Source organism: Leptosomus discolor, chromosome Z (assembly GCF_034619465.1).
Source record: "Leptosomus discolor isolate bLepDis1 chromosome Z, bLepDis1.hap2, whole genome shotgun sequence".
Classification (NCBI taxonomy): Eukaryota; Metazoa; Chordata; class Aves; order Leptosomiformes; family Leptosomidae; genus Leptosomus; species Leptosomus discolor.
This window is the reverse complement of record NC_141419.1, coordinates 66,091,737-66,112,759: the sequence shown is the minus strand read 5'-3', so window position 1 is coordinate 66,112,759 and position 21,023 is coordinate 66,091,737. Positions and strand designations below refer to the sequence as shown.

The 21,023-nt window shown below is 38.5% G+C and overlaps 1 protein-coding gene across 4 annotated transcripts; it reads right to left on the bottom strand.

The window, feature by feature from the left end:
* Positions 1 to 886: 886 nt before the first annotated feature.
* On the bottom strand, positions 887 to 20,345 carry HMGCR (3-hydroxy-3-methylglutaryl-CoA reductase). 4 transcript variants are annotated; one of them, XM_086478936.1, is made up of 21 exons: positions 20,155 to 20,345; positions 16,657 to 16,852; positions 16,131 to 16,242; positions 15,593 to 15,680; positions 15,406 to 15,490; positions 13,808 to 13,913; positions 12,403 to 12,509; positions 11,862 to 11,978; positions 11,139 to 11,290; positions 10,029 to 10,273; positions 9,714 to 9,886; positions 9,043 to 9,237; positions 8,282 to 8,440; positions 7,993 to 8,150; positions 6,858 to 6,963; positions 5,752 to 5,922; positions 3,692 to 3,832; positions 3,425 to 3,583; positions 2,964 to 3,118; positions 2,714 to 2,815; positions 1,917 to 1,930 (listed from the first exon to the last, which is right to left on the bottom strand). In XM_086478936.1, the coding sequence occupies exons 1-20, from the start codon at positions 20,343 to 20,345 to the stop codon at positions 2,761 to 2,763; spliced, it is 2,871 nt and encodes a 956-aa protein (XP_086335062.1). In that variant the 3' UTR covers positions 1,917 to 1,930; positions 2,714 to 2,760. The 4 variants fall into 4 exon arrangements, with proteins under 4 accessions (XP_086335061.1, XP_009959094.1, XP_009959095.1 ...); XM_086478935.1 differs by having other exon boundaries at positions 887 to 2,815; XM_009960792.2 differs by lacking the exon at positions 20,155 to 20,345 and adding an exon at positions 19,497 to 19,522 and having other exon boundaries at positions 887 to 2,815.
* Positions 20,346 to 21,023: the final 678 nt, after the last annotated feature.

Here is a 21,023-nt window from a genome sequence, read left to right as displayed (position 1 = left end):
ATAGCATTTAAGTCAGAGCAGCTCTAGAAGCTTGATTCCAGACAAGGCTGTACTGGAACAGTTCTTGCTACACAAATTTGGTGGTGATGTTGAAACTGCAGTAGCGTATGCAGGGAAACAAGAGTTCTTCAATTCCCTAAACCGTCGTAACAAAACACATGTGAAATAGTGACCTCTGCTTCTGGTATAAAACCTGTAGCTGTGGAAAATGCTGAGGAAGAATGCAGACTGCAGTGCGTATCTGATCATAGACTCATGGACATTACCAAGACCAAGCGTGGGAGTTGGAATACAGGTGAGGAAAAGAGGGGGAAATTTCCGTGAGTTCCCAGGATCTGTAGTGGGGTAATGACTAAAAGCTTAGCCACTTTGCTGTTAACATGCACTGTGATATTAAAAGACCTGATAAGAATTTCAACTAGTTCTTGATGTGGTACTGATGGGGTTTTTTACTGTTCCAGCTTAACCTGTCCTGAAAGAATATACAGTACTGTGTACTTTAATAAAATTACATTTTCCTGGTGAAAGCAGTGTTTAAAGTTCAGGTAGCAAGTTAACAAATTAAAAAGCACCTTTGAAACTTTGGTTTTGGTGGACATGTGAGAAACTGCCACAAGCGTAATTCAGCAGTTTTCTGGAAGATAGGAGAAATGCCCAAATAGGCCCCAGCAGAAGGTATTGCTAACGCCGCAGTGAGTGCGTTCTCTCACTTGGGCAAGCTGCGTAATCGAGGAGAATAAGTGAGCACAGGCTTCTGCAAACAAGGTGAAACGTTCTGGTGTCATAGCCCCACTGTGTTTAGTACTGTACACCAGTCATGTTTTCCTTAACCCTCTTATTTTATGTTGCTGCTAAGTAAGTTTAAAATACCACAATTAAGCCAATACTTTTTCCATTGTTTTACTGAAACTGAAAAAGTCGTTCTGTACCAAAATGTACACAATTTAGTAATAATACAAAATGTTAATTCTGCAAGACAGAATGTCAGTTAAATCCACCAAAACGAACGCTGAACCACCATTTATTGCCAGAATAGTGTTACTTTAAATAAGATCACTTAATGAACATAGAAACAAGGTAGTTCCAACTCTCCTTAAATAAAAGGGCAGCAATTAGCAACAATACTGCAGGAAGATAAACATTCACGATATTTATATGCTATTGTAACATATCTGGCATGTAGTATGTCTTCATGCTTGCACATTAGCTTTATGAACTCATTACAACATTAATGTGTTGATGTACTACAAAACAGCCCATCATGATTGATACCAAATTTGCACATTAGAAGAGCACCTCTGCTAGTCACCCCTTTAGGAATGCCACTGCGTTCCTGCAGGAAACCCAGTCCAATCTACTGACTGCCCCCCCCAAAAACCAAACCAACCAACCCAACCCGAACCAAAAAAAACCCCATCATCAAGCGTATTAACAGTTTTTCTCCTGTGATTAGCTACGCAGGGCGATGAGTTTTGCAATATTCCCAAAGGTGAATCAAACCAGAATATACCTGGGTTTTCAGTATTACATGAAGAACACCTGAGACTGCTTCACTGGTCCAAGTACAGTATTTTAATACAAAAACTGCTTGTTGCAATGACATGTCATCTCACTGAATTACCTTAATTAGTACTTTTCACTGAAAAAAGGGCAAGATTTCTTCTTAAAATAAATACTCCCCCCCTGAAAAAGACAAGTTTAAAAGCAATTACAACATAAACAGCCCTAGTGTTAAAGAACAGTGTGATCTTCTGGCTTCATTTTATCTCAGCTTAAGTAGTGGATACACACCTATTCCTGGGGAATAAGTATCAAACACTTACAAAAATAAAATAATAATTAGGAATATACAAACACACTGTACCTTAAGAGACATCTTTTAAAAGAAGTGTAAACATCTGTTCTTCACTCCTGTTGTTTGAATGCACTCCTATCAAAAAAAGTTTGATAAACTGCATTTGCTTAAATTATAACCTGTCTGACATACAGCAGTTTTTGGAGTCACCAGTTTCAAAATGTAATTTTGCTACCAGAACAAAGTAACAAAACAGCTGAAGACACCATTTTTCCCTACTTCAGTAGAGATTATATTTAGCAATTCAAAACTTTATAGGTCACAATTTTTCCATAAAGCAGTAACCTAAATTGTGGAGTTAAAACATTGAGTGCTGCTTAGCTGAAGCAGCAGCAAATTAAGTAATATATAATAGACAGATGTTTCTATAAAACTAGTATGATTCAATAACATTTTCTTATAGCCTAAGACCTAAGTTTTTACATGTGAACAAAATTAAAACTGGGAGTTCATGGAAAGTGATTAGGCTTGCCATCACTTTAAAAAACATGCTTGTCTAACCAGAAAATAAAGATGGCAAGGACCAGTGCATTCAAGCCAAGTTTAGACCAACTTTTTTTTTTTTTTAAATGTATGAAGTACATTACATCACTTTTCAGCTTGGTAGTTACCAGGAGCTTACCAGTTAAAATAATCTCAACCTGTGAAAAATAATGTGTAAGAGTAAGAATTCCAAAGCCATGTTCAAGACATCTAACAGGACTTCCGAAGTCCTCTCCAACCACTGAGGAAGGTCAAAGGCCTAAGTAGTCTCACAAGTCCGTTGATCTCTCAGTTTATCTTACACAGACATCTTACAGAGTTGAAGGTGATTTTCATTCTAAACTTCACAGATTTTGGTTTTTTTCCCCTGTGTACCTGGTCAGTTGCCAGAACAATTCTTCATGTCAAAGCTGTTTCAGTATTCAAGCTGCCTTCTTCGTGCAGGTTCCTTGAAGATCTTGTAGATTTATTTTTGACCTGATAAAACCATCAAGATAACTACATTAGATAGTTAAAATGTTACACTGGTATTATATGTTGCAATTATTCATGTAATTATTGGATCTCCTGTACTTGGAAGAAGGGCAAAACAGCAGAGAAAGACAAGAAGTTACCCATTTCTTACCTGTTATGGATCATGTGGCTTTTGACTAAATGCCCAGCTGCAAGAGCTGCCATTAGTGATAATTCCCCTGCCATCACTGTAGCGCAAACAATTTTAGCAAGCTGACGGGCATTTTCACCAGGGTTATCTTGGCTTGCACCTTGAACTCCTAACATCTGGAAAGAAAAATATGCAGTATTATGCTATGAAATCTAAGTAAATGTGCGCTAAATTCAGTACTGAATTAAGTTTTTCCAAATGATATCAAATCAACTAGCCTTAAGTCTCTTTAATATTAAAGACCTGAAGCTTTAGAAACTAGATACATAAAAACAATGAATTAGATAATCCTAAAATCCAAGTCAAATCCACTGAGTTTCAAGAACCCCCATTCCCACAACATTACTCGGATACAATATAAACAACATGAAAGTGAGCTTTGATTTAAGAAGATAAGTTGCTTTAAACTCTCTGATTTATACCTGCAAACAGGCCTGCTGTGGGAGCAAGTTGGTGCCTCCGCCAACAGTTCCTATTTCTATAGAAGGCATTGTGCAGCTGATGTACAGGTCTTCATTGGTGGAACCAGTTCGCTCCATCAAAGTGATGCAATTAGAGCTGCCCACGTTCTGCGCAGCATCCTTCAGATCAGGAAGGAGAAACAAACCACAAAAAAACCCGCTCAACTAAGTGCTTGGTTAAGAATTTCCGAACTAAAGAAAACCTGAATTGGTGTAAAACAAACCTACCTGGCCGCAGGCAATGTAGATAGCTGTCACAATGTTTGCTGCATGTGCATTATAGCCACCTATGCTACCAGCCATCGCAGAACCCACCAAATTTTTGTTTATATTGACTTCAACTAGGTCTTCTGTAGTTGTCTTCAGTACCTAGACAAAGTGGTACACTTTTACTACACCAGTTCTCAGGCAGAAAAATAAATACTCTATTTATGGTTAATAAGCCCTGGCCTGTTGTTTGCTTCCGAACGGAATTTGACTCCATCATCGTCCTAGATACCTACTTGATCTTTGTTCAAAAGGAGCCCTTTCAAATGCAGGCTGCGTTGTCCAAGTAGCAATGGAAAGTCAGGGCAAAGGGCTTGGACTTGCACAGGCCTTTAAGAAAAGCTCACCAGCTACCCTCTCCTTTTCAAATTCTTACTTGTCTTCACAATGAAACAAACAAAATCAACTTGGCAGAAATACCTCATTAATTCACCTTGACACGATAGCAACTAGCAACATTCCTCCCACGTTGCTCCAGACACTAAACCCTCCCCAGTTTTGCTCTGGATAAGAATACAGAGCTAAACCAAAGACTTCAAACACCAAACCACTGTGCTACATTGGTAAATAAACATTGTGTACAGTAATATCACAGTAAGTGGCACGTTTATACTATACCAACTGTATTTTGGAACATTCAGATAAGAGATTTACACTGAATTTAGCATAAAAATGATCAAAGAGAACAGAAAAAAAAAAAGATAGTGCTGTGAGCAAAATTTAAGATATTCCAATGTAGCTACTAACAGCAGAGATCTGCACAAAGTCTACAACTGACAGAAATATAAAATTTATTTATTGGGAGTTAAATATAAGCAGATGTAGTGATGTACATAGTCGGGGAAAAACATCCCAAATTTACCTAAAAACTATCCATGCCCATTACCAAAAGATTGGCTCCCCATTACTATTTTGGAATGAAATCTTGAGGTTATAATAGATACTGCCACTGAACCAGCTGTAAAGATGTCAACAATCTGAAAATTAGGAAACTGCTAGGAAGCAAACCCAAAAGACATGAATTATGTCAATGTTTAAATCCAGCCTGCACACACACTGTGAATACCGTCCAACTCTGTACCCAGAATTTTAGAAATTTTAGAACTGAAAAAGATCTAGATAAGGATGTTCAAAGACATGCTAGAATAGTCTTTTTACTCATTCCTCATAGAAAAACTAGTACTTTTCACTCTGAAAATAAGGAATTCTGCCAGGAATACTAGTGCTAAAAGTTACATAGCTTCACAAAAGGGACTGGCCAGATTACTGGGGGAGAACAAGCAAACTGACCAATGAATTCATGAAACACAAAAGCACCAGTTTAGAAAATCCTGAACAAGCTGATGGAAGACTATGCTGAGTACGGTCTAGTAAATTCCTCCCTGAATATTGCCTCTCGTGGTGGCAACCAAGCAGCAGGCAATGGATTTGGACTGACACACACAGCCAGTCTTCTGAGCTCACATGGAAGAGAATCCGAGATGGCTCTTAGGCTGCAGGACAAGTTTGCCAGGGGTTAGCTCTGGCACTGCTTATAAAGGTTACCCTTCATCATGCAAGACACTAGAACATCTTTGGAATTAAGTGAAGGACCCGATAATCTGTTTTCATTGTAGTAGGAGGCATACAGACCTTGAAGAGAATGCCATGTTTGTGCGAGAGACAACAAATAAGTGAAATGATCAAAATGACTGGGCTTAATGACTGGCAAAACCCCATGTGTAAAAATCTGTCAAACTGTGGCATAATTTTTCAAAGATAAGAAGTGAAAATCCTAATGCCTTCAACTAGACATGTATCATTAAATATATGCATATTATGTCAGAAGAGACAATGAAAGGAAAAAATATCTAGTGTCTCAGGAAAAACAGCTTATCCTACAGCAGTATTTGAAAATACAGGTGGGAATTATCCTTACCTGGAAAATATCTTACAGTTAGTATTTGTGATGCAAGATAGGTATCAGTTTTGTACAATGTATGCACTTCATTATAAACAAGTAAAAGAAAACAGACCCTTACTTCTCTAACAACCTTGGCTGGAATGACTGCTTCACAGACAACAGACTTCCCTCTTCCTTCTATCCAGTTTATAGCAGCAGGTTTTTTGTCTGTACAATAGTTACCACTAATAGCTATAACCTGAAGATCAGGAAACTCTTCATTCAACTTTGCCAGTGCTTTTTCAGTACCCTGTTACAAAAGAAACAGAAGGCTAGTATATCATTATGGTTGCAAAACAAGCTACTTGAGGACAGTGGAACAGCAAGATTAGATTAAGTCTAATCAGATCATAATTTACAGCTGAAGAAAACATAATTTCAGGAAGGAACCTGAAACAGGAAAAAAAAAACCAAAACGATTATCACTCTTTTTCTAACCACTTTGGGAATTATACGGGGAATAACTGGTTCTTCCCTGTACATACGGACTCTCTGGATACACTCTAGGTGCACAGGCATATGGTTACCGTACTGAAGATGCAACATGAACCAAGTCAAACACTACAGGCATGAAATGAACTCACTTGGGATGTAGCAGAAAGAGCTTCTCTACACCAGGAAATCGGACAAAAGGTCTGCTATATTTAGTACCTGTCTATGACCAGACCCATTTACGTAATGGTTCTGATAGACTTAAGTTTTAAATAGCATAGGCAAAGAATATCAATCTCAAACAGCACAAGGCATCTCAACAATCTATGGGTCACATCTCAAGTTCTTCCACACATTTGCATAAAAACAAACAAAACTAGAGAACACCTCTCTGCTGCCTTTACAAGGAAGTAACAAATACAGTAACTGATTAATTACTGCTAGATAAAATCTTTGGCCCAAAGCAACAGAGTAACGATCTTAACTTCCATATTATCATTAATACTTTCTTTATATTTTAATTAATTTTTTAATTATTGTTGAAAGTTACTTTTTTTCCTTCATCATTCTCATCCTATTCTTGTTTACACTTGCAAGGTCAAACACTTTTATTATTTTGTAGCTCTGCAAACAGTGCTATTCCATATCTTTCTGTCTTCACATGCCGGGTGGTCACAGATCAGCAGGCTACAATTTATTTATTTTTAAAAGAAATAAACATTTATTAAAAAGTCTTGAGGGATTAGTCCTTACTTTTGAAATCATATTCATTCCCATTGCATCCCCTGTTCCAGACTGAAAACGGATATAAAGGTTACGACCAGCCAAACTGATGAGAAGTTTTTGCAGGCGGGCAAACCTGCAAGAAAATTTAACTATTACTTACAATCCTCAAGGGAAAAGATTAAATCAGTTTTAAGTGGCAAAAAGACAGTAAATCATTGCAGATAGTGCTGTTAACTACAGTGTTCCTCCTCCCTCAGCACAGGAAAAGACCTTCAGTACCATGCGCATAGTTCTCTCGAGTAAATACTTTTAAAACGTTCACTGTAAAAGTGTTCATTGCCTTGTTTTCTATCCCTGGACTTGATGAAATAAAATATCCTGAAATGCTAACATAAATTTAATTCATTTGTATTCCCTAAAACACCTGACTACCAGGTATAAACTAAAAATGAAGCCTTTCGAAGTTCTTTTACAGCAAGGCAAAACCCATGCTATATTCAACAACAGCACAAGCTCCACAAGTTAAACAAAAACTGGGAAATACTGCATTTAAACAGCAGCACGAGTTGATCAGGTATGTCCTTGCCTGACACTTGTATGATAGGTAAGAAACAAAACTGATAAGGGAATCTCTCTCTGTATCTTCCTAAAGAAAGCAGGTAATTGTTAGTCTTAGAAAAAAATCTAGGGCTTGAAATAGACTTATTCTTAACACTGTTTTATATTTTTTAGCATTTCAGTTCTAGCATTAGTTTATCCTGTATTCTCTGCAACCTCACAAATTGATTACTAACGTTAGCAATACCATGTGAAAGGCTAGATTCTGAACTTTCAGTTTTGCATAGTACTACTAAAAATCCAAATAAGCTTTTATGTTTATTTTTAAAAGCTTAGATAAAATAAATGATGTATCAAGTATTATGCAATGGAAATGTATTTGTTGCTAAGATACAGTTGTTTACCACTTATCATTAGAAAATATTTATTACTAGCCTTGGTCCAGAGAGTGACTTTTGTTAAGAGTCACAGTACATGGGACAGACAATTTAAGAATGTGACTTCCTGTATTGCGGTACGCAAAAAACCCCACCACTTAGGAGCTTTCTACCATCCATACAAGTCTTATGTCAGGAAATAAGGCTGGAATAGCCATTGTACTAACCTGCTTGTGCTGTCAAAAGCTTCCTTCATTATTTTAAAGCCTTCAGGGCTTTCAAGCCAACCTTTCACTTCTGCAGCCTGGCAAGCAGTGGGCAGCCTTACAACAGGTCCTCGAGTCATCCCGTCTGCTAGAATGCGGCTACTTGCTCCTCCACCAAGCTAAAAATCAAAGTTCAGTAAGATTAGTGAAACTGAATTCTAGTTTTTAGGAAGTCAAAACCATGCCTTGTATCACCCCAAATATGTTTTCTAATAGAAAAATTTTTTCAAGCTGGTCAAACAATACTTACACATATTGCTCTACATCCTCTGTTTGTGCTTGCTACAAGACATCCTTCAGTTGTTGCCATTGGCACCTGAAACTCTTTGTTATCCAAAAACAGTGGTCCTGCTACGCCTACAGGAATAGGCATATATCCAATCACATTTTCACAGCAAGCTCCCATAACCTTAAGAAAACAATACAAAAGGTATCATTAAGGTTACACTACAGTGGTAAGGTACAGCATGTTACATACTACGCCTGTCACTACAACAAAGTATCTTAGCCACAAACCCACAACCCTACCCATAAAGCAACCAATTCCCACCTCAAAAAGTTAACAGCTACAGCTATCAACAGCTAATACTGCTAAAAGTCTACTATTTGGCAGATGTATTGGATCTTACTAAGTTTTAAACACTATTTTAAAAAACCTAATACTGTTAAATGAATTTTAAATAAACTTCCATTTTAACTTGGGCTCAAGGTAATATTATCATTCAGCTGAACTCAGGCTGAGTATTAGTAGAATTCTGCATTTTTGAGTTAAAGCAGCAGCATTCTTTGGTTGGAAATACTTTTTCGGTAAGTTACAAAGTTTAAGAACATCAACAGCAATAAAAGATAGTGCCTTACATTTGCTTTTTTTTTAAAAAAAAAAACAACTTTTTTTTCCTCCTTCTACATCAGTTTTGACCAAACTCATTGATAATTCATATACACCACTTTGATTATGTATTTCCTGAGAATGATTTTACCGTGAGTTTTGCTTGTCTGCTTTTTACTTACCAAAGAATAATTATAATTCCTATAAGGAAGATATTGCAAAGATGAAGGTTCAGGGAGTTTCTTAGATAACATCTGTCTGCGAATGGACACGCCTCGCTCCTGAGTTTCCATCAGGGTTTCCAGTTTGTATGCAGGAATATGCTTAGCATTAACTAAGCTGATAACCTCAGCATCAGTAAGGAATTTTGCTCCTTTCTGGAAGTGTAAAGGGTGGGGAGAGAAAGTACAGATTTCTTGGTGAAAATCCTTTTCAATGTTTCCAAACAAGAAAGGCTAACAACTTTACTTTGTCATTATCAGAGTACGTCTAAAGGAAACAACTGCTAGCGTCAACTTTTATAGTAGGCCAGGATACGATCAAAAACTTTTTACTCAGAAATGCACTTAATACACGTACATGATGAAGCTTCAATGAATGACTTGGTACATCACGAATGGTAGAGCTGCTCCTTCCTCCCCCCTCCCCTGACTGGAGAAGTGACTTCTGAAAGTGTTTTTGTTTAGTCGTGACCCCACACCCAAGTTATTAAAGCCATGTAATTTTCTTAAGAATGACATTATAATCAACAGGATCATTTAAAAGCTGGAAAATTAACTGTTAAGAATTCTTAAATCAGATGTTGCAGTAGAAGTTAAAAAAAAAAAAAAAAGATCAAGTTGTTCTTCCATACCTCTGCATTTCCAAGTATACGAACACATTCCTCAATAGAACGTGGTTCTCTAGGTAACTCTATTTCTTCCTCTTTTCCATTACGAAATGAAGAGGTTTCCACAGGGTTGCAACTGCCAACTACAAATGTAGCCTTGGTTGATGACTCTGATAATACAGGTTTTATGACTTCGTCTGCATAAAGACAATTAAAATGAACTTCAGTTTACAAAATTCTTAAGTTTTGATTCCACATAAAACACGTTAACAGAGATTTCACTATTTGTCAAATGTGACTATTCAATAATAGGTTCAAACTTTAAAATGCTAAAATTACCATTTCCATCTTTGGGAACTAAACCTTCTTCTACTGTGTTAGATTTCTGATTATTTTTCAGATGTCCAGATTGCTTCCTGCAACAATTCTCGGGGACCTTTTTCTGGACCATCACTGGAGATGTTATGGGATTCTTCAGTGAGAGTGTGGATTCAGTCTCTGCTTGCTCAAAGAAAATGTATTTGACAGCAAGGAGAAGGGCTAATCCAAGAGTGATTACTTGTTCAATATCCATACTGGCCATTCTAAAACAGACAAATCAAAAAGTAAATACACATATAAAATTTGCTGCTTATAACACCATTCTGACATCCCTTTCTTTTAATAGTTTCATCATAATTTGTACAGTTATAGAAATTCCAGTCAAAAGACATTTTCTGCCAGGTCATTCAAGTATGCTAGGTTAGGGTAGAGAAATTATTCTTTGTATTATTAACAACATAAGAATTTTCAGTTGCCATTACATAGTTACTAAATCTTAGCTAAAAAGCAGTCCCAGTAAGAGAAATGACAGTAAAATATTCACTATCTAACGCTACATCAAATTGATTTAACATCTATCTTCCAATGATAAAGTAGAAAGTTTCAGTTATCAACCTTTACCAGTAATGACTACTACGAGCAAGCTGAACTGAGTGGAGAAAAAAAAAAAAAAAAAACCTAAAATCAGACAGTTATGGGTTCCCAGAAGTAATATGGAGCCACAGGTGCCACTAACTTCACCTGAGCTGAAGGAAAAGCCATAGTGACATGGCTTTTGCACTTGTGTGTGAATGGTCAGAAGCTCCGCATAGATCATCACTTTAATGCAGTAAAAAATTTATTTTCCAGTGTGCTCTGAAAGGTGTCAGTGCTAGTGGGAAAAGGTAGTGTTTTGTTGCATAAAGGACAGCTAGCTCCTGATCCCATTCTTGATTCCTTCAAGGAGACTAGACGAACAGCGTAACAGTGAATTATTTCTAATGAAATGTCATCTCTGGTTCCAAGAAATCCTACACTGGTCAGATCTGCAAGTTTACAAGCATTGTACCCGAGTACCATAGCTTGGCAGCACTGGAGAATACATCCTAAAATCAAGGAAACACACTTCTCTTCTGTGGAGTTGCTTACCGAGAAAGGTAGAACTGCCATAATGAAACATTAGGTTCGATTCTCTTCGGTGCATTCTCATCCAATCCCAGTGAATTTTCTACAGTACTGTTCTGAGCAGCTGGTTCCGCTATCCAACGACTGTGGGCATGAACAAGAACCAAACCCAGTGACTGTATTAAAAACACAAAACAAATATTATTTTTTCAACTGTAACTAGGTATCTAACCTACCAGATTAAACATTTTCTTTTTTTCTTTGTTTGGTTTCTGCATTTGTTTATTTTTGTTCGTTTTCCACACCTCAAAAGTCTAAAGCTAAAAGCTGATTTTCCACACCTCTCATCAACACCCTTTTTGGCCTATCCTAACACTCCTAGCTTCAAATCTGTCCCACCACAGAGAATCACAGAATCGTTTAGGTTGGAAAAGACCTTTAACGTCATTTGAGTCCAACCATTTGCACTGCACAAAACTATCCTTCCTCTTGCTCAAGTAATAAGCAAAGGATACTGCAGGGGAAAGAGGGAGGGAATTAGTACACATGAAGAAGTCCTGAGCGTTTGGCACAGAAGTGGCATAAGCAGGAAGACTTTAGGTGTAGATACAAGGGATGTTATTAAAAATTACCACGGTAGACTAGATTAATGGGATGCAAATACAAGTCTGTAGAAAACACAGCTTGATACATTGCACCAAGACACCTTACTGATTGCATAACCACAGGTGAAAAGCAGCCACAAACCATAATCATTTTGACCCGCTGTGTTACAGGATTTGGTTTATTTTCTTCTTCTTCCAGAACACGAGCAAAATGGCTAAGCTGCCATATAGGGCGCCCTTCACGAGACTCTCTCGAAAGCTGCAAAAATACCAAAATTTGAAAATAGGTCTCATTTACTACATAATAGAAGAACCAGCAAGTGAGCTTCAACATTTTTTATTTGATCATTAAGAAATTACCAACAAAACAGTTAGCCTCCAAGCTACTGTTTAGCCTCCATTAAGACTTTAACTAGTGAAAACCCCTTGACAGCCAGTAATTTACAATATAATTTGTTTACTCTGCTTTAGACCAGAACTCATACTATTGAGTGTGACACATTTATAGTGGCATTAAAGTATTACTGTTATCAGCCAAGCCATAACTCTTTTGGCGCATTCCCTCTGTTCACTTTGAAAGGAAGACAAACATGCTGGTGTATAACTGCATGAAGAAATGTATAGCCTACAAGAAGCGCAAGGTCTGAATACTAAGCTTGATCCTGTATTGAAGTCAGTCTTACCTCTAATACCAAGGACACACAAGCTGGAAAGAAGGTCATGAAGACAAAGTAGTTGGCAAGAACAGACATACATCCAAAGCAGCACATAATTTCAAGCTGTCGTACACCTACATAAAAGAGAAGACTTTTTTTATGTTTCAGTATGCAGTGGGCTTTCTATATCCTTGAAGAAGTGTTGCAGAAACAGATTATAGAGAAGTGTCTAGATTAATAAAAAACAAGCTTGTTAAGGCCTAGCCATTGTGTATTAGCTTATTCTAAGCACAGTACATATATATGGTATGGTATTTACAGAAAACTTCTAAAGTGTAATCCTAAATAAATACAAGTAATTACACTTCTCCAAGATTTTAAAGCTTCACAATGAAAGCTTGAAACAAGTATTCAGGCAATAAGAAACAGCATACACCTCACCTACTCTTTCATAAGCCTGGTATCCAGAAGTTAATTAGCCACGTTGCACATGCATTGCAGAACTGCCCTAGTAAAAATGAAAGAGCTAACAATATAAATAATTTAAAATATTAAAAAAATCAACTATACTACACCAACACAAGTGGGTTTTTTCCTAGATGTAAACAGGAAAACAGCTTATTAATAGACAATACCCTGTAAAGATCCAAAACAATTTGAAAAGCAAGTGCTCTGAGAGATGCCTTTAAGGTATGCAAGACAGTTTAAAAAATAAACAAACAAAAAACCATGCACACACAAAACCCAACATACCAAAACAACATGCAAACAAAACCCTACTTTAGTCCTAACTATGGAACTTCGATTTATTTTACAAAGAAATTAGTTATTTACTTGTGAAAATCCTTTGCTCTTTTTAAGGAAAGACAACTGCTACTCCACACAGAACTGATGAAGATCAACAGATAGGGTGGGAAAAAAAAAACCCACACAGGAAAAGATTGGTTCTTTTTAACTGAACGAGAAAAAACTTTCCTCGCCTGGAGTAACTTTTAGAAACACATTTTTTGCAAGAATATGAAATAAGTGTGCATGTACTGAAAGTGTTAACTCCTTTTTAAGAATGCCCAAGAGAAAATTTTAGCAGCTACTTTAAGATGTTAACAGGAATGATGGGAATTACAGAAGGTCTTAGTTCTCTAAAAGCAGCTGCACAGAAGTCCGTTCCTACTGCACAATGCTCAAGGAAAGCAGTTATCTGTATTTCAAACTTCTCTTCAACACGTACATAATATTCATTTACAGGAAATTAATACACTGCAGGAAACTAGTAATATAGGCTAATTAGGACAGTAAATAAATAGCTAAATAAATAGATTAAGTCACTGCACTCTCATGGGTAACAGCTACGATTTGAAACTCTCAATATCTCAACGTCTTTCAAAGTCTTTTTTAACTGGAAAGATTTGGACCCTTAGACTGTGTCACTCACCTGACATAGTACCAACACCAATCACGAGACACTCCACAAGTGCATCCAGTGTAAAAGTAGGGCCTAGAATTGCCATTCCACGTGAAATATTTTCTCTGACTTCATCCTAAAAATAAAAACTTCTGCACATTAACATAAAGACACAAATAAAATTAAGGGAGTACATATAACATGATTCTTACATGATTAGTAAATTGAGTAGTATTATGGTGATAAGGCCTTCTAAAACATATATTGAAAATTAACTATGAGAGAATACATTCTTTAATTGCTTTATTTCCCATAAGTTACTATACTTTGACGGTCTTTATTTACACAAGATTATTTAATTTTGATTAATTTCTCTACCTTCAGCTCATCAGTGTTCCAAGCTCCTACAACACCGATGGGCACAGACTTTAATTACAGTACATTCAGAAGTACATGATTTCGACACCTTAAGACATAAAATAGAAGCCACTTACGTGTTCTTGCAACCACGCATCTGTACCCTAACTTTTATTATTTTAATGTTTAACTCTCTAGACTCAGCTGACAGAAAAGAGGACATAAAAGAGACCAAAACCTTTCCCTGGGGTGAAAGTGATTTTCTCCAGAAGCCAGGCATGGCAAACTCTAAAGGGTCTGCCGCTGGTTTTTCGGGGAGGGGGAGAGAAACTTTAGGGAAAACCTATTTGTGAAATACTTTCTTGAAAATGAATAAAAAAAATTCTGTACTCGCATTTATTATAAAATAATATATAATACGCCGTAATAATATTGTGTATAGAGAGACTGTGCAATATACTCTAATATACAACATATTAAAATATAATATACAGTATTTTTGTCACAATTAGTATGCTCAATTACCGTGCACAGCATTTTGTAGGTATAAATTGATTTCACTAAATATGCTTTTACTTCAGAACTTAGAATACTGGGAAAAAACCATTACAGTGTATGACAAGCAAGATGTCCTGTCGATCCTGCCTGTTGTGCTAACTGCATTAGAGCATGAATGTCTATGTCTACACATATGCTATGTTTGTTCTGCTAAGATTTTTGCCTAAAAATACACTTTTTCCAGTATCAGCATTGTAACATTAGATGTCTCTTTATATACTGTTCCTGAGCCCTTGAAATTAACTTCTTTCTATCAATAACTGTTCTAGGGAAGACTTTGGTCGCGGAACTCTAGCCTCCTTAATAGAGCTATAAGCATTGCTGGTTTAAAGTTCTGAACCTATGAAGCACTCATACACGCAATTAACTTAGCTCACATGATTAGGCACACTAATTTTACAGTGTTATTATTCACTTGGAACACTGATCTGGGTTGGAGACAACAGAACACAGAATCTGGATAAAACTGACCCTTTTTATACATCACCAATACAGTATTCACCTTTATGTCTCTCCACCTGAATTATTCATAGAATCATAGAATGGTTTGGGTTGGAAAGGACCTTGAAGATCATCTAGTTCTAACCCCCCTGCCATGGAATAATGTCCCTCTTTGAATATTAAATTCCAAAGCTCCATTTAAAAAAAAACAACCAAAACAATCAAACAAACAAACCCCAAACAACCAACCAAAAAAACCCAAACACCCTGACCTGTGAGTTGGAACTGAGTGCAAATTTGGCTAATGCACTTGCTCTTGACAGATCAATCAGAAGCAGGAAGAATGGTAAAGCTTCACTGAAAAAAAAAAGGCATACGTTAAAATTAAAGGTTTATTGTACAGACAAAAAAACCCCGAAAAATCAAGCAGGAAATCCAGAATAACAATTCATTACTTACTTTAAACCTGTCAGTTCTTTATCCAAGAAGTGAATTACCACTGTACTAAAAACAAAACTTGAGAAGATTGTGAAGAGGCCAGCAATACCTTTTTAAAAAAAAAAATTAAAAAAAATTTGAAATTTGTTTTACCTATATTGGGAGGGAAAAAAGTGAAAAAAGAAAAACTATACTTTTAGATCAATCCTGAAGCAAACAAATTAAAATTCTCATCTCTCAGACTGTATTAACAGCAGTTGAGATACAAAATGAAGTAGATGCTATTTTTATATAGATATTTAAATCTAAAATTTGGACTGCATTCAAAGTAAGACTCTAAGAAATAAAAGCCATACATCTTCCCATTCATTATCAGCAAAAATGAAAACTGGCTAAAAAATTGCACTTTGATCTATGCAGAACATACATTCTGCTATTTAGCAAATAATATAATGCTGTTCTATATGTAAGTATTAAAAGGCTAATATTTAGTACCAATTCATGTTAAAAAAAACACAATTAAAATGCTTACAGCAAATACAAAAATCAAATACAGTACCTAAAATGTATTTGGATCCAAGCTGCCTTAGGTTTTGAAACTGGAAATATATATAAAGGATTGCTATACAGCGCGTGATTGTCAGGATGATGATATCACTGCTCAGAACATCCTGTTTGAAATACAAAGCGATTTAGTTAGCTCTTACATTAAGCAGTAATTTGTTGTTAAGTTTCAGGAATAAAAAAATCCATTGTGAAGCTGCACTAAAGATGAAGTTTCAGCATATACTAAGTATCACTGCTAGTCTGTCTTAAAAAATTAAAATATTGGAAACAGTATTAATGTACAATCCTTGATCACTAGATACTGTGCCACTGAAACTGGATTTAATGAAAACCACCTGTAGCGCATCACTGCTTGCACACAGCTTTAATAACCACAATGGGAAAAGAAGGCAATAAAGAAGTTTCTGCATAGCTACTTTCCTCCCAAGTCATCACAAACTGATCTTACTCTACAGAAAACTCCAGATCTACTGATTAACATGAATATACTATACTATAACATGAATTTAAATCCTTACTTCTTCAAGTTTAGGGCACTCATAATTCCAGCCACAGATTTTATCATTCCCAGTGAACATCTTCATGGACATCATACAGATGGTGAGAGTCACTGTCCCCACAATGACTTCCCACGGATGAGAAGCTACAAAAAGGCCATGCATTCGAAAGAGTCTGGACAACATTTTCAAGACCGCTTTTCTATTCTGAATGAACCTGCAACAAAAAAAAGTTTTTCATGTAAACGAGGGAAAAAAGATAGAGCTCTATAAATTTCTGCAAGTCATCCCTCAGAAAAAGAAAACAAAACCAGTTAAGTAACAGAAGAGTAAGGCGAAGATTAGTTTCGTTTCAACCTTCCATGTAAAACAGAATTCTTTCTAATCTTCTGAAATAAAATATGATGTGCTCCTGCCTTCTCAATCTTTTTTTTTTTAATACACATCTCCCTTGTTTCTTCAAGACTAGTAAGTCTCCACCACTCTCACAACATCTCTTAGTATCATCCTGTCACACAATTTTGATACCACTTTGACTCCAACTTCCTGTTTTTACCACCTATGTAAGCACTCACTAAATTTGATTACTTCTTTCTACTCACTCTTCCTCTCAAAAATATTCATTAGCTTTATTTTAACTAAATAAATTACCAACTAACCATTGTGGCAATGCTTAAACTCAACAGCAGGAATTGCAATGTTGTCTTCCTCTGACTGTGTCTTCTCTACTTTATGCTCAATATTCTTCAGTGATTCAAGTGAATCACATTCAAAACAGTTCCTTCTTCATCTCAAGCACACATCCTTCTCACATATAGTATTCTGTGACAGTTATTCTGTACCTATAACTAATTCCCAGGTTACTGATACATTTCATCATCCCCTTTGCTTTCAATAGATAACAAACATTCAACAGAAACTCTCACCTCTCTCTTTCACATAACTGAGAATGTGGACGTTCTGTATGTTCTTCAGTTACAAACACCTAGTCTGTTTGCTCTGTGTTGTACCTTTAGACAAGTTCATCAAGGAGATTGGCTTACATTTTATAGCATAGAAACAAAATGCCATAAAATTCTTAAATGCATTAGTACTGGGACTTTGCTTTTCTCATTGCACAAACCTAGCATCTTATAAAACTCTGTGATGAATGTTAACTATATACCTGTATCATAAAGTTCAAAAGATGCTTAAATAATAGCCTGGCTAACAGAGACAATCTATATAATTCAGTATTTACATGTACAAACCTAGCACTGTAAAGGTTTCCATAGAGGACTGGGGGCTCTACACACCGTCACTTCAAAGTGGATTGAAAAAAAGATCTTTCTAACATTATTTCTTTTGCTTTGACATCAAAAATTAAGCTGTCATTCAATGGAGAAAAGAATAGACAGGGCAAGTCTATCTGCTTAGTGTTCCTGGAGACACCAAAATCATCTTGGTTTCCTATCAATGCCGATCTTGATCATATAAGCACCAACAGCACCAATATAATTTTCTTTATCCTTCCACAGTGAAGGTGTGGCAGGATTTTCGTGGCTCATGGAACCAAATGGGGAAAATCACTGAGAGGACTGCCTTCCGTAAAAACAAATTATTTCATTTCCTGATAGAAAGCTTTTTTTTTTCCCAAACAAAACAAACCCAAACCAACAAAATCACTCCTTTTCCAGTCAACATCATCCTTTGTTTCTCCCTGTGTAATATAATCTACATTCTGTTTTGTAAAATTATATTCCTGCAAAACTGTTCCAAAGCATTACTACAGTTCTTCTACAACAGAATGGAAGATCTTTTAATTAAGAAAACTAAAATAAGACATAGCCAGAGGAATATCTTAGTGCCAAAGATTTTGAAACAACGCAAAAAAAAAAAACCACGAGAAAAGCCATAGCAATGTCATATGAAAATACGAATACTGTTTAATACCACACTGTTTCAAGAAAATCAGATTACTTACTCCATGACTATATAGACTCCTACCAGTCCTAAATCTAGTAATACAACTCCTAAATTCTGACAGTTGGAATTATTATCTAGGCAATTAACTGTTAGTAGGGCTAGAAAGATTTCAAAATATTTCTTCAGATATTATTTTTCACATTTCTAAACAAAACTAGTAAGTGTAAAATGGCTTTGCCCAAACCAATTAGGGAAAAACACATTAATATCACTATGAAAATAATTACCCATAATATCTATTATTAGACAATGCTTTATAATTAACTGCTGCTATAAAACACAGGATGCCTCACTGCTGGTCTTGGGGTTAACTGAGTGGCAGTAACATCTTACCTAAAAGGAGTCTTTAAAGCATTCATGTTTATTTAACCTCCCTGAAGTGCATGGGGGGGTTTGCTATGCAGTTTACATTTCTAGAAAATATTAATGAACATTTCATACACTCATTCTGCATTACTGAGTGCTGTAAAAAAAAATTCAGTGCATGTGATCAGCTCATATTTCTAATTCTGTTTAAAATACTTGTATAGCTAGATTGACTTACAGCTTGAAATCGGCAAGACATATGTTAAATATAAAGCTGAAGTTTATCATAAATATAATTTTGCTAAATATCAAAATGGTGGTTCAAAAGGGATGCTTTATAAATCCTATCCATTTCCTGCTTGCCTTTGTTTTCAATCAAAAATTTCCAGGAGAGTATTAAGTACAGCAATCTATTCTGGAAATCGAAACAAAATACAAACAAAAACAACCACAACCCCTTCAAAATCTCAACCAGACTGTAAAAAGCGAACCAGACTGGTTGTATGTAATGCTTCAGAGCATTAACCTGCCATGCAACTACATGACTATTCACTTAAACACCGAATGTTTGTCATATAGCTCTCACTAACCTCAAAGCAGCCATCTGCAACACCATCTATGAGATCAGCACCGATTCCCCATCTCTTGCTGGCTGACTCAGCAATAGCTACAGCATTATAAAGGACCCAGTGGCAGAAACAGCTGACCGAAAACCTGTGCCGAGCTCACCTGAAAAGCACATGCCACCGCACAGACCCTGTCGAACTGCCCGGGAGCGCTCAGCGTTTTTAGGAAGGGAAGCCACCTCCGCGCAGGCCCACCACCGTAGCGCCTCAGGCCCCGTGCCGAAGGCGGCGGGCAGAGCCCGCCGGCGCCACACGGGCCGGGCCGCCCGCAGCCGCTGGAAGCCGGCACGGGGAAGGCCGCTTCCGCCTGCAGCCAGGGGCGCGGCAGGTGCGGCGGGCGGCTCTCCGCCGCCAACCCCGCGGGGCTGCGCCCTCCGACGTCAAACAACACCGGAACAGCGGCTCCGACCCGATCCGCCCGCCGGCCGGCCAAGGCGGCGGGTAAGGTGGGCCGGAACGCGGGGCGGCCGCCGCTCCCCGAGGGCAACGACAGCGACAGGGCCCTCCCCAGCGCCGCCGTTATCCGGCCGATCTCTAGAGAAGCCGCTCGGGGCCCGGAGCCACCGCCCGTCCCCCGGCCAGGGAGGATCCGTGTCGCAAAGGCACGCTGCCCGCCCCGCGCCTGACCGAGGCGCGGCCCCCCTGCCCTGCCCTGCCTTGCCCTGCCCGGCCCCGCCGGCCCCCACTCACCGCCCCGGCGCTGCACCACCGCACGCAGGTGACACCCTCTACCTTCCCGCCGCGCCGCGGACTGAACCGACCGCTCCGCTCCGAGCAAGGACACCCGGGGCACGACACGCCAGCCGCCGCCATCGCCCGATCGCGCAGCCAATGGCGAAGGCCCGGCACGCCCAGCCCGCGACGCGTCACTCGCTGCGTCGCCGGGGCGAACGCCGTACAGCTCGAGTCTCGATCAGGAGCGGGGAACACGCCATCTCGCCATGGGCTGCCCGCCAATGGGCCGCAGCGCTCCCCTCTCCGTATTTCCTGATTGGGCAGCAGGATGCTGCTCGTTTGCATATGCTGATCGACCGACAGGCCCGCCGCGCCCCCGGCGCCCAGAGCGGTGCCGGCCGCCCCGAGCCGCGCAGCCGGCCACAGGGAATCCCGCGCTGCCTCCGCTCCTGTTGGCGGGCCGGGGCGGGCGGCCCTGTCAGGCGCCCCTGTCAGGCGCTTAGAGTCGTGGTACCTGTGCGGCTCTTGCTAACGCTGACCGACTGCCTGGGTGCCCGTTACCGAGGCGTTAACAGCGTGGTAATGCGCAGCTCTCCCGTTTGGGCGAAGCAGCGGTGCCCCCGACATTCAGAAAAGCACGCGCCGTATTTACATTCGTGGCTTTCGGCCAAAGAGGAAATAACTGTTTTTTGCTCCTGAAGCACGGGAGGCTCTTTAGTCTCTTCGGGCGCTGAGTCGAGCACGACGCTGTTCGTGGTTGTGACACAGGGCTGCAGTTCTGCACGGCTGTCTCATGCTACTGGGTCTGAGCAACGG

Coding starts and splice junctions, on each gene's coding strand:
- HMGCR (XM_086478935.1), bottom strand. CDS start 20,345: ATGGCGGCGGCTGGCGTGTCGTGCCCCGGGTGTCCTTGCTCGGAGCGG. Junction 16,243..16,656: donor AGTGCCCTAAACTTGAAGAA/GTAAGGATTTAA, acceptor TATTTCAAACAG/GATGTTCTGAGCAGTGATAT. Junction 3,584..3,691: donor TCTACATTGCCTGCGGCCAG/GTAGGTTTGTTT, acceptor CCTGATCTGAAG/GATGCTGCGCAGAACGTGGG.